Source organism: Pseudonaja textilis, chromosome 1 (assembly GCF_049901715.1).
Source record: "Pseudonaja textilis isolate UNSWEBS1 chromosome 1, rPseTex1.2, whole genome shotgun sequence".
Classification (NCBI taxonomy): Eukaryota; Metazoa; Chordata; class Lepidosauria; order Squamata; family Elapidae; genus Pseudonaja; species Pseudonaja textilis.
This window is the reverse complement of record NC_141990.1, coordinates 149,853,938-149,880,259: the sequence shown is the minus strand read 5'-3', so window position 1 is coordinate 149,880,259 and position 26,322 is coordinate 149,853,938. Positions and strand designations below refer to the sequence as shown.

Genomic DNA, 26,322 nt, shown 5'->3' with positions numbered 1-26,322 from the left:
CCAAGCTTAAACAATTTCTTTCTAGAGAGGAAGAAATTCAAATGGACTTTCAAATGGATATATGCTGGCCTTCTACCAGATGACTTTTATTTGCCCTATAAAAGATTTTATTTACCCTATAAGAAATTCCCTGATAGACTTTGATCTTTATTTGTCACTCTGCTGTTCAATGTTTGGGTTGTCCAATTTTCTTGGGTTGTCCAATTTTACACATCTATCTATTCCCTCTGTTTTTCTTCTTCCTGAAATATTGTACTAATTTTTCTTTTTAGTCATGAACTTTCTGTTTTTATTTATTCTGACTGCGAACTTTATGTTTGTAACAGTAGTAGTAGTAATAACAACAACAGGAATAATTTTATTTCATTCAGTTTCAAGGCTGCTGAGCTCTTTAAAGCTTCTAATTAAAAAGAAAAGGAAGGAAGGAAATGGAATTTGACTGGTTTGATCATTCCTATTATTTTTTCTGTTAATCTTCGGGAATTCTTTAAACACTTGGATGGTCCCTCAGGCAATGGGGTTAAGATATTAGGTGAGCTTTTTCATGGGATTACATGTCGGCATGCCCTGTTTTGTATAGTTGATTTTCCGCTGAGATATTGTGGTTTGTTCTATTTATTTCATTCTTGTAAATTACCCAGAGTTGCATTTTTGTGAGTTGGGTGGCCCTACAACTCTTTAAAGAAAGAAAGAAAGAAAGAATAATAATTACTATATTTACCATGCACTAAATTCCTCCAAATGCTTGTCTTATTACAGAAAATGTGTGACAAATTACTTTAGGGCTGTGTGAAGTGGAAAGGCAAAATGTAGGCCTGTGGCTAAATTTCTCTCGCTGCATAATCCTCCTCCCTTCCTTCTACTGACATTCATTTTTCAGTTTTTCAGATCCTAAACATAAAAGTAGTGCTTTGGCTCAATGATGTTTCATTCAGAAAAACAACTTTCTAATCTCTATTATGAATGAGCCAGATGACCTGCTGTCACCTGTTCAGAGCACCGTGCTAGAAAGACAGTCAGACAGTAAGATGGCAGAGTAATTGCTTAAATCATATTGCCAAACTGTTGCATGTTCATAAGAAAAAAAATCCCCCTTCTAGGAAGAAAAGAGGAATCGTATAAACTTCTCTGGGAAATAAATATAACACATTGATTTACAAATCCTTTAGAAGGTTTAATTATCATTACCTTTCTTTCCCTTCTAGTCCTGCATGATAGTTACACCTCTCTCTGCTTCTATACAGTATCTATATAATTGCAATGTATGCACCCCTTTCTTTTATCTTCTAAGGGTCTTAACATCAGAAAGGTGCATAGAAATCTGGCAAATTTTGAGGCAAAGGGAGGAAGGAAAAAAGGAAAGACAACCAGACTAAATAAATACTAGCTATCTTTGAATATGGTGTTGTAAATCATTCAAGAAAATTGACTTTTTTGATGCTGTTGATTAAAAGAGCCAGCAGGTGGAGCTGGCGTAGAGACATTTATTTTCTTTTAAACCCAGAGGCCCTGCAATTTTGATCTTCATTCTTCAGAGATCAGCTTCGGGACAAGATTCTCAGCTGGTATAAATCAGTGTCGCTGCACCACGTTCCAGGCTGCCATGGTGGAATCCCAGAAACTTTAGCTGGCTTCAATCATTGCATTACTGATTTTCATTGCCCTTAAACAAATAGCAAACAGTACTAATTTTTTAGGACTTCAGAGACCTTTCAGATTCTTTTTGGTAAACTCTTTGACATCTATAGTGTTGTGCAGGAAACAAGCAAAACTCAAATAAAACCATGTTCTAATGCAAATATTACTCGATTTTGGAGCATTATTCTTACCAGTCAAATGTTGGTTGCATCTTTTGTTGTGCAACAGTATTTTTTGGCAATAATGCTTTAAAGCAGAGGACCGAGTTGAGAGATTTTCACCAATTTATCCATTGTTTTACTATTGTACTTGTTTCTTTGATTATTTATTTGCTTACTTGATAATTTTATGTATGCAGACTGGCTGATAGTTTTACAGCACCTGCATTACCATTACCTCTTCTTCTTCTATTTTATACGTTTCCGTTTTATTTCTTTTAGACTGTTTCTACCTAATAGTATTCAATCATTACCACAGAGATGGGGAAATTGGCAGCCCTATCCATTAAAAGGTTAAATCCCACCAATGACCACGATTTGCTGTGAAAATGCCACACATTTGCATTCTGTCTAACAGAGGCCATCTTTTAATAGAAAGGACACTGCTATTTTAATGTTTTCCTCCCTCTGTGTCCCTCAGAATTGACTGGAAGTGATGAACAACATGAATAGCAAATCTGTTCCATTAATGGAAATCCATTCATATGCACTGAATATAGGGTTCTCAGCGTAAGCCTGCTCAGTTTCATTGCCAACCAGTGTTGTGATGGATTGTGTGATAGTAAGCCTTTTTTTTATCTCTACGGTTGCTAAATCACAGGATTTACATTTGTCTTAAAAATGTAACACGAGGAATATACATTGTTCAAAAAGGGGGCTGAATCTTTTAGCCTGCAATCCCAAGGCTCTTTTATATTCTGCATAAGAAACTGAGGAGAGAATATCTTTGAAAACTAATATTGGCAGATGTGAGAAGGGGAGGACTTTATAGAGCAGGGGTGTCAGATCCAGCCCACGGGGTGCTTAAATCTGTCCCACGGGGCTGGCATGGAAATATCAAGGGACTGGTCCACAGTGCTTTGGTGGCTAAAGCAGGCTGCGTGCAGCCCCCTGCACCTCCTTTTCATCCTCCATGGCCTCCTGCAGCACTCTGCCGGCCAAAGCTGGACCAAAAACTAGGCTGGAAATGGGCTGGAAAGGGGGCTGAAAACAGGCCGAAAAATGGACTGAAAAGGGGCCCAAAAGGGGCTGAAAACAGGCCAAAATCACACCAAAAATGGGCCGAAAGTAGGCCACAGGGCCCATTTTTGGCCACCAGAATGCTGCAGGAGGCCATGGAGGGTGAAAATGAGGCACAGTGGGGGCTATGCATGGACCGCCCATGCCCCTTTTTTGGCTGGCAAGGTGCTGCAGGAGGCAACAAATTAAGAGACCAACTTTTTTGGGGGGGAATGGAATGTTAGGACTTGTGATATAAGATGTTGGAAATAATTGTACATAATGAGCACTTTTATGGAAATCACTTTGTTTAGTCTAAGATAAAACAGAAATCTGAGATTTTATGATTTCAGAAACTGAAACTAGACTAAAGATTCAGAAGGAGGGGGAGGGGTGGAGGAGGAGGAGGAGGAGGAGGAAGCAGCTAATTGCCATAGTAGTTCTACCCTTCTCTCCCTTTCAACCTTTTCCTCCTCTTCATCTTCATATCCCTATTCTGTGATATGATGAACTAATGTGATTCAAAAAATTAGGATCAAAATAAAAAGAATTCAGACATCCAGGGTCTACCTCTAGATATATGGATGAAAATGAAGATTACCAAAGCCCTGTCTAACAACTTGATCATGTCACAACCAGGACTAGAACCTGACTTGCCAAGAATAATGTTAAAGGCAGCTATTCTAATTACGTTTAGAATGAGCAAATTAATTTTATGTGGCTGTAAGTCATACCAGTGAAGGAATAACCAGTATGTTTTGTTGTATAAACTATACTAAGTCATGAAATGCTACTAAAAACATATGGCTAAAGGCAATTAGATACCAATGCATAGACAGGGATATGCATAGACAGGGATAGGGGGCCCAAAGGAGATAAAAATAGAGAAAGAGAGAAAGGAAATGAGAATGGTTATATTATGCAAATAATACACAGCTCCAAAGGATTTCTTTTCAGTCCTCAGCAAATATTTTTTTAAACGTTTGCATATGACAGTCACCCACTGAACATCTTTTATTGATGAAGAACTTTTTCCTAATTACTTCTTTCTACTAACACTAGATGCAAAGCAAATGGAAGAGGGTTTAATAGTGTACCCCTCATGCAAAGAGGCAAGATTATTTATCTGTTCCCTAACTTCACCCTTTTCTCTCATTCATTTTCTGATCGTCAATGGTAAATCCAAAATTACCAACTCGCATTTTATCCTGATGCCATATTAATAATAAAAAATATCTTTTCCTTTCCTTAATTTGACAGTCTATAACTTTTTTCTAACGTAGACTAGAAATTACAAAAAAATTGTTAGATGGCAACTGCCACATGCTATCTTTTATTAACAATAAGTGATGCGTAATGATTATTCCTTCCAAAGATGATAGGGCCTCATATGTTTTTTTTTTACTAGAAAATGTAAATAGATCCAAATTCTATCTAATGTGAAATAGGAACTTCTGTCTGCTGCTGTGAGGAGAAAGAACCCATTTAAACACAAGAGTTTGCACATTATAATGGCACAGCACAGACAAAATTAGCCCATCTGTTGCTGAAATGAAATTTGCTGCAAGGGCTTTGTTTTCCTTGCCAAACTGGTCACTTGACAATTATTAAGAGTCTATTCCCTTCTTAGTTTTCTTTTTTAAGTTAAGAGTTGATATTCAAATTTATAACTGATAAAGCAAAAATAGCAATAACAAAAAAACAGTAATCTTGCTCACAAAGAAGATAAGATTTAAAAAGCAAAATAGAAATCAGAGAAACTTGTGAACACCTGTATATGGTATTTTCTAACCACTTTTCTGGAGTTGGCATTGAGTATGAAATGAGGCAAGGCTCAATGTTTGCTGAAGTAGCAACCCCCAGATGAAACAGGGGATGCAAACTTTAGCAAAAAGCAGAAGGTAATCTGTGGAGTCCTTGGTGCTTTCTGAGTTTGGCTGGGTTTTGTTTTTTTTTGCAGAAATTTCATTACTCAGGTATATAATTTTTTTTAGTATTTTCAATGCTGGAAAGGAATGTGCTTAGCTCTCTCTCTATATACAACAGTTTGATCCATCAAACTTACTTGGGGTGTTATTTCTTAGGGGGTAATTTACTGCTTGACCGTTTGTCTAAATTGTAGTTCCTTGATCACAGCATTGTTTACTGTTTGATTGTTTGTCTCATGTTAATGCTGGTGTTAATCCCTGTTTGTCTGCATGTTGATTCCTTGGGTGTTGATTGTTGGCAAAGAGGTGTTAGGGTACTTTTTTTTTTCCTTTTTAGCTTTTTTATTGTCTCTTTTGAAGTGTGTACATGTGGTTTATTTCTATATGTCTGATGATAGCTGATTTGTCTGAATGCCAAGGTTCCAGGAATTTCTTAGCATTTTGGGATTTGGCTTCGTCTAGGAGGCTCACAATTTTCCAATTGAAACTATGATTTAGTCTGTCCATTGTGAAATTAAGGTGTTTTTTTATCCTAACTTCTGACTGCTAGTTGGCCTTCATGAATGCACTGGTCTTCTGCTTGTCTGTCCCACATAGTGGCTGTTGCAGTCTTTATGTTGTAAATGACTCCTGCTGTTCTTCTTATGTTACTGGTTCTTTTGGTAATCTCGTAGCTACAACAAGAGTCAGAGTTCCAGCATTTACCACTTTCACTGGAACAGCTCTCCAGAGAATGCTTAGCCACATCACTTTCCAATTTAATTATAACCACAAAAAGCCAAAAATGTTAGCTGTGTGTTATATGGCCTTTTGTTTTTGTTTTTGTTTTCATTTATTGTCTAGCTTTAAGAAATGCTGGAATGTTTCCTGACTCTATGAGCTGTGGAAGCTCTGCCCTTCTGTGCAAACAGTCTATTAAAAAGAAGGCAGAATATAGTACATTCATGTAGCTCTTGTGTATGTGTGTTTCTTTATAAAAGCGCACACACAATCAGTGGGTAGGATGCTTTATTAAGAAAGTCATAGTTGAGGAAAAAAGGAACAGAAGCCACCTCACTTTCACACACATGTAATCTATCCCTCAAAAGACCAATGCTGGCATTTCAAATAAACACATAGATAGTCCCTCCTATATGGTTTCTTGTCTCTAAAAGTGACCCAAGCCATGGATGAGGTAAGGAAAAGGTGACCAAGGATTTAGATTACAACTTCCAGACAGCATGGCCAACAATTATTAATGATGAGAGTGGTAAGCCAAAATATACAGAAAAAGCTAGGTTTCCTAAACCTAACAAAGATCTAATCAATTTATTGATTTAGCATATGGCATTGCTACATTAGCCAGGAGACTATAATGTTAATGGAAAGTAGTAGTTTGGCTACTTGTTTATCAGCTCTTATGTACTTTCCAAGGTGCACCATAGGAGACCAAGCTAACTTCATCCCAGAAAGAAAGACAAGTGTTTCCAGCAACATCATCCAAGTTCCTCTCCCTCCACAGAAGCTGCCTTGCAAATGGGCATTGCAACTGGGAAGGTTCAGTGCTGGCCGGGTTCTAACTACTGCTTGTCTCCCCACCTAAATTGTACATATTTATCTACTGACATGGAACATATTTTCAAATTGCTAGGTGGGCAAAAGTGAAGGCAAGTGACAGGAGTTCCTCCCACCACACAGTGCTAGGACTCAAACTGCTAGAGTAGAGACCATCTCCAGTGTCATTAAGCCACTGAGCCACCATGCCTCTATCTAGTCCATGATCAATTTGAAATATACAGTATGTCTACCTAACAAGACTCTATGGGCTTGATGCCAATGAATTGCTCAATAAGTGGGTTCACTTCTAAGGTTACCACAATCACAGACTAGAACCCACATTGTTGGACACTTGATAGTATTTTGATTCATGGAAGAGTAGCCAACCATGGCTTAAAAAATTCAGATGTTCCATTAAGCCCTACAAATAAATTACTCCATAGTGGAATGTTTGTAACCAATCAAATCTTCAAATGAAATAGAAAAATCTTAGACTTAAAAAAAAGGAAGAGCAAGTTTGAGGGTCATAAAACCACTTGTATAGTAGACCCACACATAATGAAATAGCACCTACTACACAACAGTAAGTGTCCATTAGCCAGATAGCAAGCATTTGCCAAAGTAGTCAGAACATCCTATAGTATTGTAGATAATGGGTCTTTCATTAATTGTTTCCACTCTTCCTACAAAGTTTTTGAGCTCAAAACTGACACAGAATCAGTTTACAATAGATTGATCCAAAAGTATATTTGGCAATCATGTTGTTACAGACAATAGTGGCTTTGTCAAAAAGTTTAGAATATATAAATATATGATGCGTTTTCTGTAACAAATACATACAATTATGATTAATGACTAATAGAAACAACTTGCATTTTTAAATTTTTCTTTCATTCTCAGACTTTCCACTTTTGTCTTATGAAATTCCAAAGACATTAAAATGAATCATCAGGTCAACAGCTTGATATTACTGTAGTTTTTGTGTGAAGTACTCCTGAAGTACTTCTGAATCATTGACAAAGCATATATAACCTAATTTATTTTTTTAACCTGATACTTGCACTAGTTTCCAGCACTAATGATAATGATACTAATGATAATGATTAGGATACATGAAGCCTTTCCTCATAATATGTAAAGGGTGACAATCTAGGTCATCTTTCTGAGGTTTACCCCAAAAGGTTTCAAAGAAGCAGTTCCAAATTATCAAACACACACTTCTCAACTAGGTATTAGGTATTTTCTATCAGCTCTGAACCCTTTTTGATCTGGTGGGCATATTTTGAGAATATATGGTAGGTACTCTTTTAAAATGGCTCCATGTATGAGCTATTCAAAAATGACTCTGACCAGGTACAAATAATTCACCAGAATGCCAGATGAACCTATACAACCACTTCTGCAGAATGGTCTCAAAGAAAACAGTGTGCCACAACCAACAAGCATGATTCTGAGGCTGTTGTGGTTAGCCAGCAGCAGGTGCAGACAGCTGAGGAGAGCAAGGACTCAGATGAGGGGCCGGGACCATTAGGGAATGGAGTGCTGCCTTCAGAGAATGTAAGGGCTGGCAGCAGTGATGAGGAGGTTCCCGAGGAGCCTGTGCCATGTGCGTGTGCACACAGGATTGCTTGTAGGAAAGAGCAGTTACAACAGCATGGGTGATTCGGGAGTAAGGTTGCAAGGTAATGGCCCCTCCCTCAAGAAGATAAAAGCCAGCTGTGAAACAAACCTTCTTTGCAAAGACATTTTGAAACTACAGCCTCATGGACAATCCAGCATCCTGAGTTTGTACTGCAAATTATTTCTTGTCTGTTATCTTTTGGCAAGCCTCACACAGTTTGGCAAGGCTTGTGCTTATCACAGCTAATTATTTTGTAAAAGCATTACAAGGTTTTTGTTCCTTCTGCATTTGTGTTTGATTTGTCGGAAAAGGGCGTGGGTCAGAACAGAGGCCCATATGAAATCCAGGGGCATTCTTACCATTAAGATGATACTAGGTGCATATACCAGATGGGACAAGAAGCCTGGCTGGAAGCAGGGAATGATTGGAGAGGGATGATGCAGATGCCACATCAATGGGCACATAAATAAGCATTTGGGGACACAGTACGTATGTACACCAAGCTTAATAAAAGATAGCTGTTTGCCAAGATGCAGAAGCTAATACCTTTATGCCAGATTCCTTGTCATAAGAAAGCAACAGAATCTTATGAGGCCTCTGTGCAAATCTGCTTATCTATAAATTACAAATAAATTATTCTTCAAAAATGTATTCAATTCAGGCAGGTTATTTCCTGATGCAGAATCAATACTATTCTGCTGGTTTTATTTAAAGACCAGTTATGAATGACCAGGTTTTCTTCTGAACAATCTAGACCTTTAAACAGAAATGTTTAACTAACCACAAATTATGAGGTCATGAAGATTGTTTTTTTTCTGCTACCTGCAGCTTGATTTTTAATTTTGGAAATAAACAGAAGCAGGGAGAAGTCCAGGCAATCAATCATCAGGAGTCAATATTGATTGGAAGGAGGGGGCGCGCCCAAACATCCACACACACCCACACACACCACAGCATATATGTACATTTGTTTCCTTCCTACTTTATTCAACATGGCTGTATGTCTGGAAATGTGCTTAAGGTTTTTAGATCTTCTGATTTTAGTTAGCTTTCTTTAGTAAGTTCTTCCCTCCCTCTATATCCCTATAAAAATCTGCTCTGTAATGTTATGGATTTCTTCAGAAATGGGGAAGGCAAAATAATGCTTGCAGAACCAACATAGTCTTTGTTATATCTGAGAGGACGGTTCAAGAACGGAGGCAAGACTCAGATGGTAACTAAAGTTCTTTATTTGTGACTTCAGATCTGAGCAACTAACCCCAGCTGCAGCAGCCCCTTATATAGGGCTGGCTGCGGCTAGGCAGCCAATGAAGGCGATTTGAGTTTGCCGCTCTTGGCAGGGCCAATCGCGGCAGCCCGTTTACTGGCCAATCGCATCAGTCTATGGTGACCAATCATGATCGGCTTTCAGCGGGCCAATCAGATTTGCAGGCTACGAGCCTGCTAGTCCGGAACAGTCTTAGCTATCTTCTTTAGTGCCCATCAAGCTGTATTCCACTTGAAATTTCTGTTTAATTTTTAATTTCATTATTAAATTCTCTAAACAACAACAACAGTAAATTGGACAAAACCCAACTTGGAGTACTATAACAATAGACTTACACTCTGGAAAACTCAGACTGGCACAGTAGATAGTATCCTGGAAAGCTAATTCATCCTTTAGGTGATTTATCTCTCATGTTATGCATAGTCACTGTATGGCAGCCATTTTGTGACAGTACCACGTTCTCAAAATTCTAGAGGTGCCCTAGGGTTTGGGAACTGGAGGGGCAGGTGTGAATCAGCAAAAACTCCATCTCTCCCATTTCAGTCACAAATTATACCGGGTTGCAATTTCTTCCGGAAGATACAAAACCCAAAACAGCTTCTTTATTCATATAAGAAGTATTCTGGGTATAGCCTCTTGTTTTTAAAAAGCATCATTTTTTCTCCCTGAAAGCTAAAAATAGAAATATTCCACCTGTGACAGACACTGTCATAGAGGGTTTAAAGATGATGATGATGCTAATAATGATGATGATGATTAAATCTTTAGTGAGATTCACAGCCTTTGGGGCTGGTTGGTAGCTCAACAGCTCGAGTCCTAACCAAGGACCTAGGAACTGTTTAGGTAGCGTCAGAGGATATAAGCTGTTCCAAGTAGGGTGGCTTTTCTAGGATCAGGGTATTCAAGTCTGGTAAATTCAGAATTTCCAAATAGCAAGGTAGCCCTTTAGGTATTGCTCCAAGGGCTCCAATTACAATTGGGATAACACACAAATTTCTTTTTTCAAAGTCGCTCAACTTCAATTTGTAACTCCCGATACTTTGTAATTTTTTTCTTGCTGTGTGTCTACAATTCATGAATCACTAGGTATTGCAATATCAATAAACCAAACCCTTTTCTTTTCAACTATTGTTATGTCAGGTGTGTTGTGGGCCAAGTGCTTGTCCGTCTGAATTCTGAAGTCCCACAAGATCTTGACTTTTTCATTCTCCAGAACCTTCTCAACCTAATGTTCCCAGTAGTTGTTACTATACTCAAAACCAAACTTTTGGAATAGTTTCCAGTGAATGATTTCAGCAATCTAGTTAAGGCATTCTAAGTAGTCATTTTGTGAAATTTTGCTGCATCCACTGATTAAATGGTCAACTGTTTCATCTTTCTCATTACAGAGGTGCCATTTGCTGTTGGTGGTGACATTCTGAATCTTTGCCTTCATGCAATTTGTGGCTAAGGCTTGTTCTTGAGCAGCCAAAATAAAGCCTTCAGTTTCTTTTTTCAGTATTCCTGATTTTAGCCAATTCCAAGTGAGCTTTTGGTCAGCTTTGCCTTCAATACTTTTCGAGTATTGGCCATGCATAGCTTTGCTTTCCCAATTTTCAATTTGCTTCTCAGTTACTTCTTTTTTGTATTCAACTTTTGACTTAGTTGTCTTCAAAAGGCCCCCTTTATGTACTTCCTTAATCATTGGCTCTTCACTTTTCTGGATGTAGTCATTCAACCTGTGTCTTTCTTCTTCTACAGTCTGCTTTACTTGTAGGAAACCTCGACCACCCTCTGCTCTCAGTAGATATAATCAATCAACATCTCTTTTAGGATGCAGGGCATGATTCATAGTCATAAGCTTCCTTGTTTTTCTGTCCAAATTGTCCAGCTCCATCTGGGTCCAGTCAATTATTCCTGCAGAGTATCAAATCACAGGTATAGCCAGGTATTTATTGCTTTTTTGATTTTTCCACCACTCAATTTGGACTTTAAAATCTTGCGAATTCTTTGAATGTACTTGGCTGAAGTTGATTCCTTGACTTTCTTATGCATTAAATCAGAGGCTTCTAAAATTGTAGCCTGCTTCTGGTTTCATTGCCTTTATCATTGCTTCATTGTCAAGTTCTATTCCATCATCTTCTATGACCTTGCTTACTTTGATTGCCATTGCTGCACATTTGTCAATTCCAAAGTGCATGCTGATGTCCTGGCTAAATTCTTTTGTGCTTTCAATTAGTGAATTCAGTTCACTTTTTGTTTTACCAAACAGCTTCAAGTCATCCATGTACAACAAATGTGAAATTTTCAATCCTTTCTTTGCAAGTTCATATCCACAGTTCACCTTCTTTAAAATGGTTGTAGCATTGACAGAATAAATAATAGGGGTGAAAGGGAGTCACCCTGGAAGATGCCTCATTTAATTTCAACCCAGTTCTTTTCCATTAGCCATAAGCTTTGTTTTCCAGAGGTTCATTGAAATTTCCATGAATTTTCAAATGTTGCTGCTGATACCAAAGATTTCCAGGCATTTCTTAATCCAGCTGGGGGTGACTGAATCAAATGCTTTCTTGTAGTCTATCCAATAATAATAGTCTATATTATTATTATTATTATTATTATTATTATTATTATTATTATTATTATTATTATTATTATACACAAAAATGACAGTGTACACAGCAAATGAGATAACTATGCTGGGTTTCATATCACAAATCACTAGTCGAACACTTCCCAAGTGATTAGGACTGCGTGATGTATCGGTGGATTATGTGAGCAGATCCCAGTAAGGTGGCCTTCTGTAGCTGACCAATGGTGATTTTTTTTAGCGCCAATTGTTTTTAAGTGCTTGCCTAGGTCTTTAGACACAGCACCCAGTGTGCCGAGTACTACTGGAACCACCTGTACTGGTTTATGCCAGAGTCTCTGCAATTCAATTTTCAAGTCCTGATATCTGGTGATTTTTTTCAAGTTGTTTCTTGTCGATTCTGCTGTTATCAGGTATGGCAATGTCAACGATCCATGCTTTTTTCTTCTCCACAATCATGATATACAGAGTATTGTGTTCCAAAACTTTGTCAGTCTATATTCGGAAGTCCCACAGTAGTTTTGCATGCTCATTTTCTACCACTTTTTCAGGCTTATTATCCCATCAGTTCTTTGCCACAGGCAGATGGTAGTGGTGACACAAGTTCCAATGGACCATCTGAGCGACTGTGTTGTGACGTTGTTTGTAGTCAGTCTGAGCGATTGTCTTGCAACAGCTCAATATGTGATCGATGGTTTCGTCTGCTTCTTTGTAGAGTCTGCATTTGGGGTCATCAGTAGATTTTTCTATTCTGGCTTTGATTGCATTCATTCTGATGGCTTGTTTCTGGTCTGCAAGTATCAGGCCTTCTATTTCTTTCTTCAGTGTTCCGTTGGTCAGCCATAACCAGGTCTTTTCCTTATCTACTTTTCCCTGGATCTTTTCAAGGAACTATCCATGCAGTGCTTTGTTACACCAGCTGTCAGCCTGAGTTTGCATCGCTGTTTTCCTATATTGATTCTTGGTTTGCTGCATTTTGAGCAGTTTCCTATTGTTGACCTCCATCAAAACTGGTTCAACGCTGTCTTTCACATAATCTGCCAGAGCATGCTTCTCTTCTTCGCCTGTCTACTTAACTTGCAAAAGTCCTCTGTTGCCTGCTTTTCTGGGCAAATATAGCCTGTCAACGTCATTATGCGGGTGCAGCGTATAGTGTATTGTCATCAGTTTTCTTGTTTTCCTATCCAGGCTGACCAGCTCTGCCTGTGTCCAGTTTACGATCCCAGCAGTATATTTGATGATGGGCATGGCACAAGTATTTATAGCCTTGATGCCATTCAGTTTTTATTATTTTTATTATTTTTATTATTATTTTTATTATTATTATTATTAACATATATACCATGAAGAGAATTATCAAAATTTGGATTATTATTATTTTTTTGGCCTGGCTTTGCTTCCAGTAATATTTGTGAGAGAGAAAAGAAGTGAGGAAAAGAAAATGAAAATATACTTAAATGTCTATCTTCAGCATCCCCGCCTGCTGCACTGATTATACCATTGTTCATTCTAAGGTTGTGGAAGCTATTTTTGAGATTAACACAGTGCTGCTCGTAAGTGGAAGACAGTTCTTTTTATGTGCCACAGATTAGTAAAACCCTGCTGTTTGCACACAGTTTCTTTGGTCTGTATATGGAATGGCAAAGAGAAGCTGAGGTCAGTAAAAGATGAAATTAAAATTAAGACTGATGAAAAGAAAAAAAAAACTATTTACACCACCATTATCATCATCATCATCATCATCATCATCAAAAAGACAGCAAGGCAACTCAAGTGTAAACACTACAATTTAAAGCAGTGGCTGTATTAAAATTTCGTAAGCATGTCTATCACTGGCAAATCTCTGTACAGCATAATTATGGAGCTTGTGGGGTTATTGGTTATTCAGGTAATGGATAGAAATGTGTGATGAATTCCTTGATGGATATGTATCCTGGAGATACCTTGGTTGTCACTTTATATGAATGTCTTCTGACAACATTCTATTTGTCACTTTAGAAAAGTGTAACTTTGCTCCTTATTTTATTTCTACAAAGGAGGGGATGAGGAGGAATGCTAAAGCTAAAATTCTTCATATTGCATGTACTGCATGACTCAGAGAGGTACAGATCTATCCATGCAAATGCATTTATATAGATATCCTTTTTAAAGCTCATTCATATTAGGAGCATGTATTTAAACAAAACACTTCCTTCTTACTCCTGCCCTCCCTCTCTTCACTGTAGAGACAGCGCTAAATCTTCTGTGCTAATTTTAATCCAGATGATATATTCTTTCCCAATTGATTGTCTTTGTGGTTTATATTGATTCCTGGGTCTTCTAGCCTTGAATGTCATGAAATGGATATTAAATACTCCAATAAATAAATGTTAATAGTATGGAATCAGCTTAATTGTACATAATGTCTAAACACAGAGCAGATTGAGAAAACACCGCCCTGCTAATTGTATTTATAGCTGAGACGATGCCCAACAGATCCTTTCTCTGAGCAGCACCAAACCAACAGGTGCTGTGCTGTCTGAGTCTGCCATGAGTTTGTCCCCTGACATATTAACAAGTGCAAGAATCCTCCATTCGGGGGAGAACGATGAGAGGGTGGGCCCAATTTAGATTTCTGAGAGCTGTTAAAAGTGCTCTGACTTCAGATGCCAGGAGATGGAATCATTTACCAGAGATCTATTTTGTCTTCCCACGTGCTAGTCCTTACTACCCCGTTACCATTATACTTTTCAAAATTTCTTTCCAAACAAAGAAGTTGTAGGGGAGGGGAAGACTGTTACACACTATTTCAAAAATGTTCTAAAAATACCAATGAGTGCATGTGGTGAGAACAGAGGGACTCTCTGCAATGAAGTTCTACTGAACACTTGCACTTTGCTTTCCAATCTGTTGATTTCGTTATTTGAATGTTTTTTTTTTAACTGTAAAATGTCAACTGGAACAGAAAGTCCAGTGGATACCTCCAGTTGTAACCACAAGGATATTGGCATCCATGAGTACCCACATCTTATTTTAGATCAGCTGAAGGTGGGAAGTCAAAATATTTTCTTTTTAAAGCTTTGTTTTGTTTATCTGATGAATATAATAAACTATACGTGGTTAAAATGTATAAGCTATGCTTTCTAAAAGCATGCTGCAGGTCTCTCAAAAAATCATGAAATGGAGGGGGTGGTGGAGGGGGCATTAATTTCCTTACCTCAGTGGAGCGGTAAGCATTGTTCTTCAGTAAAATGCCTGGCCTATCTTGTTCACAACATTCTTCAGATGAAGGCAGAATGAATTAGCTGTCTTTAATTTATTGCTAGCCAATTGAGAAGACCTTGTAGATAAAAAGTAAGAAGCAGAACAACTGCTCACACTCAGTATTAACTGTGTCTAATGAGACCCTTACCTCAGACTTCAAAAATGCAGGTTTTAATAAACAGCGGGTAAGGATTACTTCCCTGAGGCAAGAGAAACTAATGAGGAAAGAACTCTAAGACAGGCAGAAGTTCCTGCTGATATTAAAAACAATACCACTTGGGGGGAAAATGTGAAAAAATAAGTTGAAGAGCCCAGTATGGCTGAATGAAGTTTAAATGTATAATATACAAATGAAGAAGGATCTACATTAGATGGGGAATGAGGCAATGGTGGTATGCTATCGGTTCGGCCCGGTTCTGTCGAGCCGGTAGTGGTGATGAGCAGCAGAGACCGAACCGATTCTCTCTGCCACTCTGCTGTTGGGGCCGCCCCCCCGGGCTCCCATACTCACCTTTTTCTTCTGTTTTTAAAGCGCAGCTGCTTTGAGCAGCACATAAGATTGCTGCGCGGCAGCTGCTGAAGTGACCAGGAGAGTACAAGCTTGAAGGAGGTGAGTTGGAAATGCATCTGCTCGTATGCACGCAAAGTGTGTGCACGTGCACAAAGTGCGCCCACCAAGCCACACCCACAAACCGGTGGTAAAAGTGTTTGAATCCCACCACTGGAATGAGGCCAGATTACTAAGGAACAAGACTTAGTTAGAGGCACTCTAAGGAAAGCTAAGTTTAGAATGAGGTATGATAGATGAAGGATATTATTTTTTCTTTTTGCAGTTGTGTTCAAAAGAAAAGAAACAATACAAATTATCAGCAACTCACTGAAAATTACACACACAAAAAAAGAGCAACAGATAGTCTCCTATTTCAGCTCAATCTTCTCTGAAGAGGATAAGCATTCCATCTGTCAGTTTTGAAGAGTAGGCTGAAAGAGCTTATTCACCTTGAATCAATTGACATCTTCAGGGCCAGACATATAGCATCCTAGGATAGGGAATGGGCTAACAAAAACTGTACTCATAATCTTTGGAACATCCTGGAGGAAGTACCAGATAATGTCCTTATTTTCAAAAAAGAGAAAGATGGCTCCAGGAAATGATAGATCAGCCAGTCTGACACTATTAACTGGGAAATATGACTTTAGAACAGGTCATAAAGCAAATAATTTGTAAGCATAAAGCAGGGATTACTAGAATCAGCACAGATTTGTCAAGAACAAATCTTGTTAACTATTTTTTTTTCAGTTTTAGATCAGGTAAGTTCCTTAGTATATTATGTGAATAATGCACATATAGCACGAGTTCATCAAAGGACTTGAAATATCTCATGATTCTCTATTAGAAGGCTAAAGTATAACTTAGATGGTACATCTATAAATTAGATGAATTGTTGGCATGAAGTCATCCATGGAAAGTACTCATCGATGATTCCTTACTGAAGGTTTGATCTCAGGATTAATACATTTCAACACTTACATTAATGATACGAAGTGGAGATGGAGAAATGCTTATCACATCTACAGGATGACACAAACTGGATAGGATACTTAATTATCTCGAAGACAGAACATTTAAAATGATCTTAAAATGTTAGAGAAGTGGGCTGGAAAAAATCAGAATAAAATTTAATACAGAAAAATGAGAAGTTCTTCATTTAGGAAAAATTAATTAAACCTAGGGATACAAGACAGATAATAATTGGATGGAGATAATAGGTGTGAAAAGGACCTTGAAGTTGTAAATGCTTCACTACTTAAATATGAATCAGCAGTGTGATCTGGCTGGTAAAAGGAAAATGGGACTTTTTTTTTTTTGCTACAACAACAGAATGTGAGTTTCCAAGTCACAGGATGACAATTCCACTATAAGTCTGCATTGGTCAGACCCCACTTCAAATACTATGCCCACTTACCCAGTTCTGCACAACATACTTTAAGTAGGATTTGGAACAAATAAAACAGGCTGAGAGAAAGATAATGGGGCTAAATAAGAGATTAGGTCTTACAAGAGAGATTGATGGAAAAAGTTAGCCGTAGAAAAAAAATCATTGAGAATATGAGAACATAATGCTGCACAGAAGATCAAGACTTATATTCTAGCATTCCCAGACTTCAGAACACAGAATATTACGAAGTAGGGGTGGGATTCTATCAGTTAGGCTCAGTTCGGCCAAACTGGTAGCTCCGAAGATCATCTGGGAGTGAACCGGAAGATCAGCTGTTGGGGCCTCCCGCCCGCCCCAGCACCATACTGACCTTTATTTCCTGCTTTTGATGCTCAGCTGCATTGTGCAGCACAGCGGATTGCCGCACGTCAGCTGCTAAGAGACAGGAAGAACACAGGAGTGCAGGAGAAGGTCAAAGTGCGTTTGCCCCTCAAGCATTCAAAGTGCGCATGCGTGCACAAAGCACACCCACCAAGCCACGCCCACCAAACCGGTGGTAAACCAATTTGAATCCCACCACTGGTAGGGAGGATTCCAAAGTGAATGTTTCAAAGTGAAAGACCCCCACCACCACCAACAGTACAAGCACTTTCATATGATAATGCAATCAATTATCTGTAGTGCTGATTGGCTCACCATTGTATGTACTGAAGGCTAGATAGCTATAAGGCTGACATCCCTGAACTGAGCACAGGTTTGGACACAAGCCATTAGGTCCAACTCTATCATTCTGTGGTTCCCTGAATTCTTCTGCAATCATGAATATGATTTTTTAGCGAGTCTGTACAATAATATTCAATGCAGTTTCAACAAAGAAAGGCAAATTTGGAATCTGGTTATAGTGTTTTAAGATAAATGGATACTGTCAAAGGAGAAAATAAAATATTAAAGCCTAAACAAGACTGTAGAAAATGAATTCCTGTAAATATATTTTTGCATTAAAAAGGGAATGCTTTGTGGCCACATTAGTTTCTTGGCACTTCCCAAGAGGCTCCTTCTGTGGTATTTTATCTTCATTTAAACTGTCCTTTTCAAGATATCTATAAAATTTACTTTATTGAAGAGAAAGGATTTGATTGAATGCTTTAAAAAATGTAAAAAGGAAAGGGAAAATAAAGAGAAAAATCTATGTTTTCCCCCTAACAATTTTAGTGAAGATATTTTGCATAGGTGCTCTTTAAGTACACTAGTAAATGAGGCTGAGATTTAAAGTGTACACTTACTTTTAATCCCCACTGGGGATATTCTTTTAACATCTGTTCCTGATCACTGCAAGTTTTGTATATTTTGGGTTGCAATAAGTTAACTGGGAACAATAGTTTTATATGGTACTTTAATTCTTGTTAGCCACCTAGTCACTTTGGTACAAACGGTGGCCATATAGATGAATGGATGGATGCATGGATGCATGGAGAGCTTAGCGACAAGATAGAAATAGTTTTAAAAGGCAAATATTCACTAAGATGTCTTATCCCTCAAATATTTGTAACAGAGGAGAAACGCCCAGAAACATTTATCCCTCATTTATCTCCATACAAACAGTAGAAATAATTACAAATTAATTCTCCATTGCTTTGTCAACTTTTTACCAGATGTTAAACAAAGTTGCATGAAAGGATAAAATGAAACTGGTTCTCTATGAGAGCAATGAAAATAATCTTCTGTCAATATATTTACACCTCTTATTTCCTCAACAATATTTCACCAATTTCATGTTGAATATAAAGGCTAGAAGGCAAAGAAGTCAATTCATGGCTAACCATGTTAAAGATGATTGGCTGGTTTCTGTTTTCAGTGTTGATGTAAGTAACCCATCAATTGCTTCTATTTACTAACAAATGATGTACACAAACAGGGTATCTATCTAATGGGCTAAAGTACTGCAGCTTTATGTTTTAGATAGCATGTACCAAGCAGAATGCTTGTCTAGTGTTCCACAGTGTCATGTTCATTATAGACAGATGTACAGCTCCACATATACTGAACTCTGAAGACCTCCCTAACTTAGAATCTCCTAAGACAGGGATGTCAAACTCGTGTTGTCACGTTGTCATCACGTGATGTCTTGTGACTTTTCTCCCCAAAATTGGGATGGACATGGCCAGTGGGTGATGCATCTGGCTCATGGGCCAGGAGTTTGACATCCCTGCTCTAAGATCAGAGACTACAGATTTTATCATTTTATCCAGTAAGCATTGATCCCTGATTGCATCCTTAAGATAACAGATTGAGGAAGATTGCCAATCACAAATTCTACAAAGCTGTTTGTGAAAAATAAACTGTCTTCCAGTTCATGTATGACATTGCTTTAATTCAAGATCGCTAGTATTGCAATACTTAATACATCTCACCTAAATTTAAGGAAATCGCCCAGTACTCTAATAAATGAGAAAGTGGGGGTCGATAATCATAATAATTTAAATGAATAATTGTACAGATTATCAAATGTAGAAATAGAGGAATTACTGAAATTTCAGCAAGTAAATCCCTAGTCTTAAATATTAGAGGCTCATATTTTAAAATTGTCAACATGTTTCTTTCTTTTAAAATAAGTGCAAGAATGTCACACTCCAACCTAAGAGCATTTCTCCAAAATCACCTTTCCCCTGAAATAACTTTTGAAAGCAAACACTCTTTGTCAATTTCAATAAGCCTCAGTAGAAGAACATACAGGATATTTTATTTTCTTGTTTTACTATGAATTTTATTTGACTATAAGCCTCTTTAGCTCTTACCAAGAACTAAGAAATGCTTAAAGATTTAGTATAACATATCTGCAAGGCACAAGTCAATGGAATTTGCCAAATTTCATATTCAGCAATTCAATAACAGTACTCACCTTCAAATGTAACAATTGACAATTTTATTGTGGTTACATTCACATATAACATCTAAGCATAATATCACTCCCTTCTGTCTCTTTCCTTCCCAGTTGATTTGCAGGTAGAATAAAGGATTCATTTCTGCTAATGCCTTGATTTGATATTTAACAGAATAACAGAGTATTATGAAACCAAATCAAACAGCCAGACGGCGTTAATATTGCTAGATGTCCAGAAGGCATTTAACAATTTAAACTGGCAATTTCTGATTGAGCAAATATCCAGTATGAAATTTGGTGAAAAATTTATAGGGCTAATTAAAACAATATCCTCAATACAAAACGCAAAAATAGTAATCAATGGAGAAACCATGGATGATATAAAAATATGCAAAGGAGTGAGACAGGGATGTCCGCTTGCCCCATTACTATACATTCTGTCAGCGGAAGTACTGTTAACACAGATAAGGAAAAACTGAAACATTCAAGGGCTAACAATCAAACAGGAAACATAAAAACTGTAAGCGTTTGCTGATGACACGGTTTTTATACTGGAGGACCCAAAAGAGTCAAGCAAAAACTTACTACAAGAAATAGAGGCATTTGGCAAAGTAGCAGGACTTAAAATTAATAAAGAGAAGACTAACTAAAAGGCAAAATGAGGAATTGACAAGAGAACTAGAGATTCAGACAACAAACAAAATAAAATATCTAGGAATTTGGCTCACAGCGAAGTGTTCTACAATAAAGGCTGATAGCTATGATAAATGAATAGATCAGATACAGAAAGACCTAGACAGATGGGCAAACCTACAAATCTCATTAAAACCAATGTATTACCAAAATTGTTGTATCTCTTTCAAACTGTGCCAGTCAAACTGGAGAAATTTTTTTTCAAAGACCTGAATAGAAGAATTAGTAAATTTATTTGGCAAAAGAAAAAAAGCAAGAGTAAAATATAAATTAATGCAGGATACTAAAAACAAGGGAGGACTGTCCCTTCCAGACTTCGAGCTATATTACCAAGCTGCTGTGAGTACTTGGATTAAGGATTGGATTAACTTGGAGGACAAAAGAATATTGACAATGGAAGATTTCGATCTACAGCTTGCCTGGCACGCGTTTCTTTGGGATGGGAAAAACAGAACCCATAGTTACTTTCAAAAACATTGGATAAGAGATGGTCTATTATATGTATGGGAGGCAATAAAAAACCCCATTATGTGAAAATATCTCTCTGGCTATCTCCAATGGAGGCATTAATATATCCTAATGCCATGGATCTGAATAAAACAATAAAATACAAAGAAGTCATAACAGATGAAGGTGACCTGAAATCACAGATACAACTTAAAACACAAGGAACTGCAATTAGGTGGTAGCCGTACCTCCAAATTCAAACAAAACATAAAAAAGACAAGGAACAATTTGGATTTTACAACAAAGAACAGGAACTAGACAAAATATTACAAGGCAGTGAAAAAAAATGATTACTAAATTATACAATTGCTTATTGGAATTTAAAATGGAAGAGGAAACGGTTAAGGGATAATATGGGCTAAAAATTGCAGTCATAACATCCACTTAGAACAATGGGAACGAATATGGCAAACCAACTATAAATTAATGTTATCAGTATCATATAAAGAGAATATCTATAAAACGTTCTACTGCTGGTACCTTCCACCGGCAAGATTGGCAAAAATGTTTTCCAATATGTCACTCAAATTCTGGAAGTGCAATCATAGCCAAGGAACATATTTTCACATGTGGTGGATATGCCCCAAAGCTCGAAAATACTGGTCTAAGATACAGGGATGGTTGGAAGAGATGACAAAATTAAAGATCAAACTCAATCCAGAGATCTTCTTATTGGGAATATCAGAACTGTCATGGAGTAAAAAACAACAGCATCTAATGCTACACATAATCACAGCAGCACGAATAGCCTTTGCCCCAAATTGGAAATTAACAATGGTACCCACAGATTTAGCAGTAATCAACAAAATTTACCAATGCGCAGAAATGATTAGATTAACTATGATATTAAAAAACAAGGAAAAAACAAGGAAGATTTAGCAGTAATCAACAAAATTTACCAATGCGCAGAAATGATTAGATTAACTATGATATTAAAAAACAAGGAAGAGGGAGAATTTTTTACAACATGGAATACATGGTACAAATGGCTAAATGAAAAGGAAATAAAGATGTATAGTGAAAATGATTCAAGAAATATCATGGAATAACAGAAATAAGGATAAATGTATAGCTATGTATATATGTATAGTATAGCTATGTATATAGGTGTAGTAATGTAGTAACACAGAAAAACAAATAATGTATCACGACAATAACATAGATAAGAAATTAGTAATTAGATTTAAGATATTTTTGTAGTAAATTATTTCAATTAACACTAATAGAGATGCACACTGTTATGAAAACACTGTAAAATGTGAGAACGTGACTCTCTTTTTAAAATATTTTTTTCTTGAATAAAAACTTATTAAAAAAACAGAATAACAGAGTTGGAAGGAGCCTTGGAGCTCTTTTAGCCCTCCCTACTCAAACAGGAGACTCTACACCATTTCATACAAATTGTTGTCCAATCTCTTCTTAAAAACCTCCAGTGTTGGAACATCCACAACTTCTGGAGACAAGCAATTCAACTGGTGAATTGTTCTAATGATTGGGAAATTTCTCTGTAATTCTAGGTTGGTTCTTCCCTTGATTAATTTCCATCCAGTGCATCTTGTCCTGCCTTCTGGTGCTTTGGAGAATAGCTTGATTCGTTCTTCTTTGTGGCAGCCCCTTAGATGTTGGAACATTGTTATCAAGTCCTTCTTTTTGATCAACTAGACCAGGGGTCTCAAACTCAATTTACCTGGGGGCTGCTGGAGGCAGAGTCTGGGTGAGGCTGGGCCGCATAAGGGATTCCACAGTGGCACTGCAGACATCATTTCCACTCGGCTTCTACTTGTCAGCGGCTCCTGGTTTTGCCTTTCCCTTCCCAAGGCAACGCGGGACTGGAGCCGCGCGGAGTTGCGCTGGCGGTAGCAACTCCTGACAGCCCCAGCTGGACACCTGAGTGGAGCCTGGGCGGAACTGCCTGTTGCTGCTGCGGGCACTGCTGCAGGCATCTGGCTGCCCAAGTAAAGAACCGCACCAGCTCAGGGCAACTGTGAGGAGCAAGAGGGGAAGCCGGACCATTGGAGAAGCGGAGCAAGGCCAGAGATTAGTAGCTGCCTCTTTCGGCGCAGAAAGCTTCCCCCAACCAGCCGGCTGGTCTCCTCCTCCTCAGCCATGCAGAACAAACAGGCAGAGAAGGAGGAGAGCAGCTGGCCAGTTGGGGGAGGCTTCTTGTGCTGCAAAAGAGGTGGCTAATGATCTCCAGCTCCGCTATGCTTCTCCAACATCCGGTGCTGCCCTGTTCTATGTGCTGGCTGCTCGGACTTGCTGGGCCTGAATGTCAGCCATGATGAGGAACGGCGGGTGGGACTTCCTTCAGAGGTCCATTCCCCCCGCAGGCCGCACTAATATTATACTTTCATATCACGGTGGGGGCCACAGGATATCATCCTGCAGGCTGCAATTGGCCTGTGGGCTGCAAGTTTGAGACCCCTGAACTAGACATACCCAATTCCTGCATATCCTACTTTATATACAGTGGGAATTACAATCAACAATAAATTGTTTGAAAACAAATTTGGATTGATATTGGTTTCTTCAGTAGCTAATGAGGTATTCTCTTAAACAATTGTTCTTGGCTTGCATATTATACCAGTCAGAAATCTTCTTGTCAGTTTCTGATTTATTGTTTGTTCTGGTCATATGGATGAAAGGTTGAGATTATACCAAAGCTTACCATGGACTGTTTTCTGTTCATTCGTACAATGCTAATCCACGCAACATGCAAATGAAGCCAACATCATTCTTACTAAAGGTTTACAGAGCCAGAGCCAAAAGTAATTCTATTTTGAAATTGTGGTACATTCCGCATAACTGGTTAATTTGCTATTTCCTATAATTGGAATACATACATTTGGTTTTCAAAGCTAGTTCATTCCAAAGAATACTATAACGTTTGTGAACATTTTTCACACTAGAAAATATTTTACCATTGCACAACAAGGAAGCAATGTTACAAGTAGGAGAGTTAAGAAAGTATCTTACTCTGCTTGCAAAGCCAGGGCTCAACTGCACCTGAGCTTGTAAATAAGAACACTAGGAATACTGTCTAACAGGCTGAAGAATATATAATTGAATAATGAAGGAGATCTAGAAATTTTAAAAAAGAAAGCAGATAAGTGATTTTTGAGGGGTTGATTCTACCTACCCTCATTATCATCCTCCAGATTCTCAGGCAGTTTGGTTTTGCATTTCACGGGTGAAGGAGAGTGAGTTTTCTTCTCAGCTCCCTCTGCAAGTGCAAAAAAGGTCAGAAAGAGATATTCATTCTCAAAAGCTGAGGTTATAATGCTCAAAGTTGGATAATGATGAACATTATTACAATTATGAAATAGGAATGTGTAAGGTATTGGAAAAATAAATTGACTGCACCTCCATTTTGCTCCAGGAGAAAAATCACTATACTTTCAAGCTTTGTGAAGATTGATTTTTGCCTCCTGTGCTATTATCACAGTTAGGAAGAGCCCAAGGCTGAACCAGAATGCCATATTTCAAAAGATATTAAACTGCACATATCAATAATTATATTCTCTCTTACTTTTAATCTACATTATACCTATACCATTGGATTATTATATGTATTTTACAGTAATTACTTTATAAAGTATGGACTTTACTTGCTAAGCACTGTGAAACACATTCTGTCTTAACAGTATAATAGTACCGTCTGAATGCACAGAGTTTCAAAAACTTCAGCAGATTCTAGATGAGGGACAGTGACTTCAGTCTGGAGTATCGAATCAGTGTATGGGCTATAGTCTAACTATGCCTGAGTTTTAGTAAAACATTGATAAGAATAAAAGAAAACATTATTTTCTCAGCTGACCGTGAGAAATCAATAATCTTGGGCAGATTTGTAACTCATCAGAATTGAGTTATGTCAAACTGTGCTGGACACTAGAATAAAAGTGAAGATAATAAATATACTGTATAAATATTATAATAGATTAATGAACAATTAACACAAGATACACACCTGACTCTGATAGTACAAAATCTAGATAGATAGATGATAGATAGATTGACAGATAGATAGATGATACATAGATAGATAGACAGACAGACAGAAAGACGGATTGAAGATTACAACAAACCTAAAAAATGGATTAATGTTCTAGAAAAATGAAACATATATTATCCCTGTTACTTAAAATGTAGATAATATAAAATAATAACATGCTAGAGAATTCAATGCAATGTGTTGTAACCCTAAATGACTGTGATAAGATTAATGTTCAAATAAATAGGCATAGGATTACGCATTGGATTAAGAGAGAATAAAAAAAGGGTTAAGAGAGACAGAAATGGAGATGGAGATGGAGATGGAGAGAGCTGAAGAAAAATGGAGAGACAGAGAAAGGGAACACAGGTGGAAGAAAACCACAGGAGCCTCATAGTTAGTGGTTTTGCAAAATGCTGGCCTTATTAATATATAACAAAAGAAATGATAGAATATATGGAATCATCCTATGAGGTTACAAGTTGTTTCAGAAATTAAAAATCTACCCAGTGCAGTCATATATATTTCATATATAATACTGTATTAATAGATGCTTCCCAAATTTCTAACTTCAATACAGAGTGCACTTCATAAATAAACAAATTAAAGTAATCAAATTAAGGGAACTTTAATTCCAGAGTAACTCAATCCTCAATTAGGACTGATCTTACAGCAGTAGGTGCTTATTTTATGTATTTAGACTTAGAGTCTTTGACACAGCCTGGTCCTCACATTAAGCAGTCAGAAACTTGGCATCTCCTCTCTTTGGTGTTTTTTTTTTTTTAAGGGAATGGTCTTTATTCTTGGGTTCATGGATCCAAAGTGGGAGAATGGAAAAAGGAAATTTGTCTTCCCTATGAAATTCAACCAGGAAACTGGGCCACCTCAAGAAAGGATAAAGCCACAAAAGCCACAGTGGTAATGATGACCAAAGGAAGGTATGGCTTCATTGATAAGTGCTTTGATTGTTCACATTTAGATTATTGCTATAAGTTTTCTGGCAGCTTTCCCAGTTCCTCTTTGCTGCACCTCCTGTGTTATTCCCAACTTTTGCTGACATGCATACAAAGGAGTACAATACAAAAGACTTTACTCAGGTTGAGCACCAATAGACAGGGCATGGATGCAGATGCACACACAGTCTCAAGCAGTCCTGCATTCCTTGGCAAACTTACAGGCAAATTCCTAATAAGCAAAGTTCAAAGCACCAGACAGAAGTGTTGCCAGGGTAGTGTAGTAGCATCATTCTTAGATCATTGGTGGGTCTGGGTTTAAAATAATAGTTTCCATG

At 37.7% G+C, this 26,322-nt stretch overlaps 1 protein-coding gene and 1 pseudogene across 4 annotated transcripts in view; both read right to left on the bottom strand.

Moving 5' to 3' along the window:
* The window catches only part of MACROD2 (mono-ADP ribosylhydrolase 2), a 1,143,457-nt gene that overhangs the window by 115,519 nt on the left and 1,001,616 nt on the right, over nucleotides 1-26,322 (bottom strand). For 2 of the 4 annotated variants that reach the window (XM_087919277.1, XM_026712814.2), the window contains exon 10: nucleotides 24,180-24,263. The exons of the other annotated variants lie outside the window; for them this stretch is intronic. In XM_087919277.1, coding sequence (XP_087775403.1) covers nucleotides 24,180-24,263 — 84 coding nt within the window. The remainder of the gene's footprint in view (nucleotides 1-24,179; nucleotides 24,264-26,322) is intronic. 4 annotated transcript variants of the gene reach the window in all.
* LOC148127861 (uncharacterized) lies at nucleotides 11,857-12,940 on the bottom strand (annotated as a pseudogene).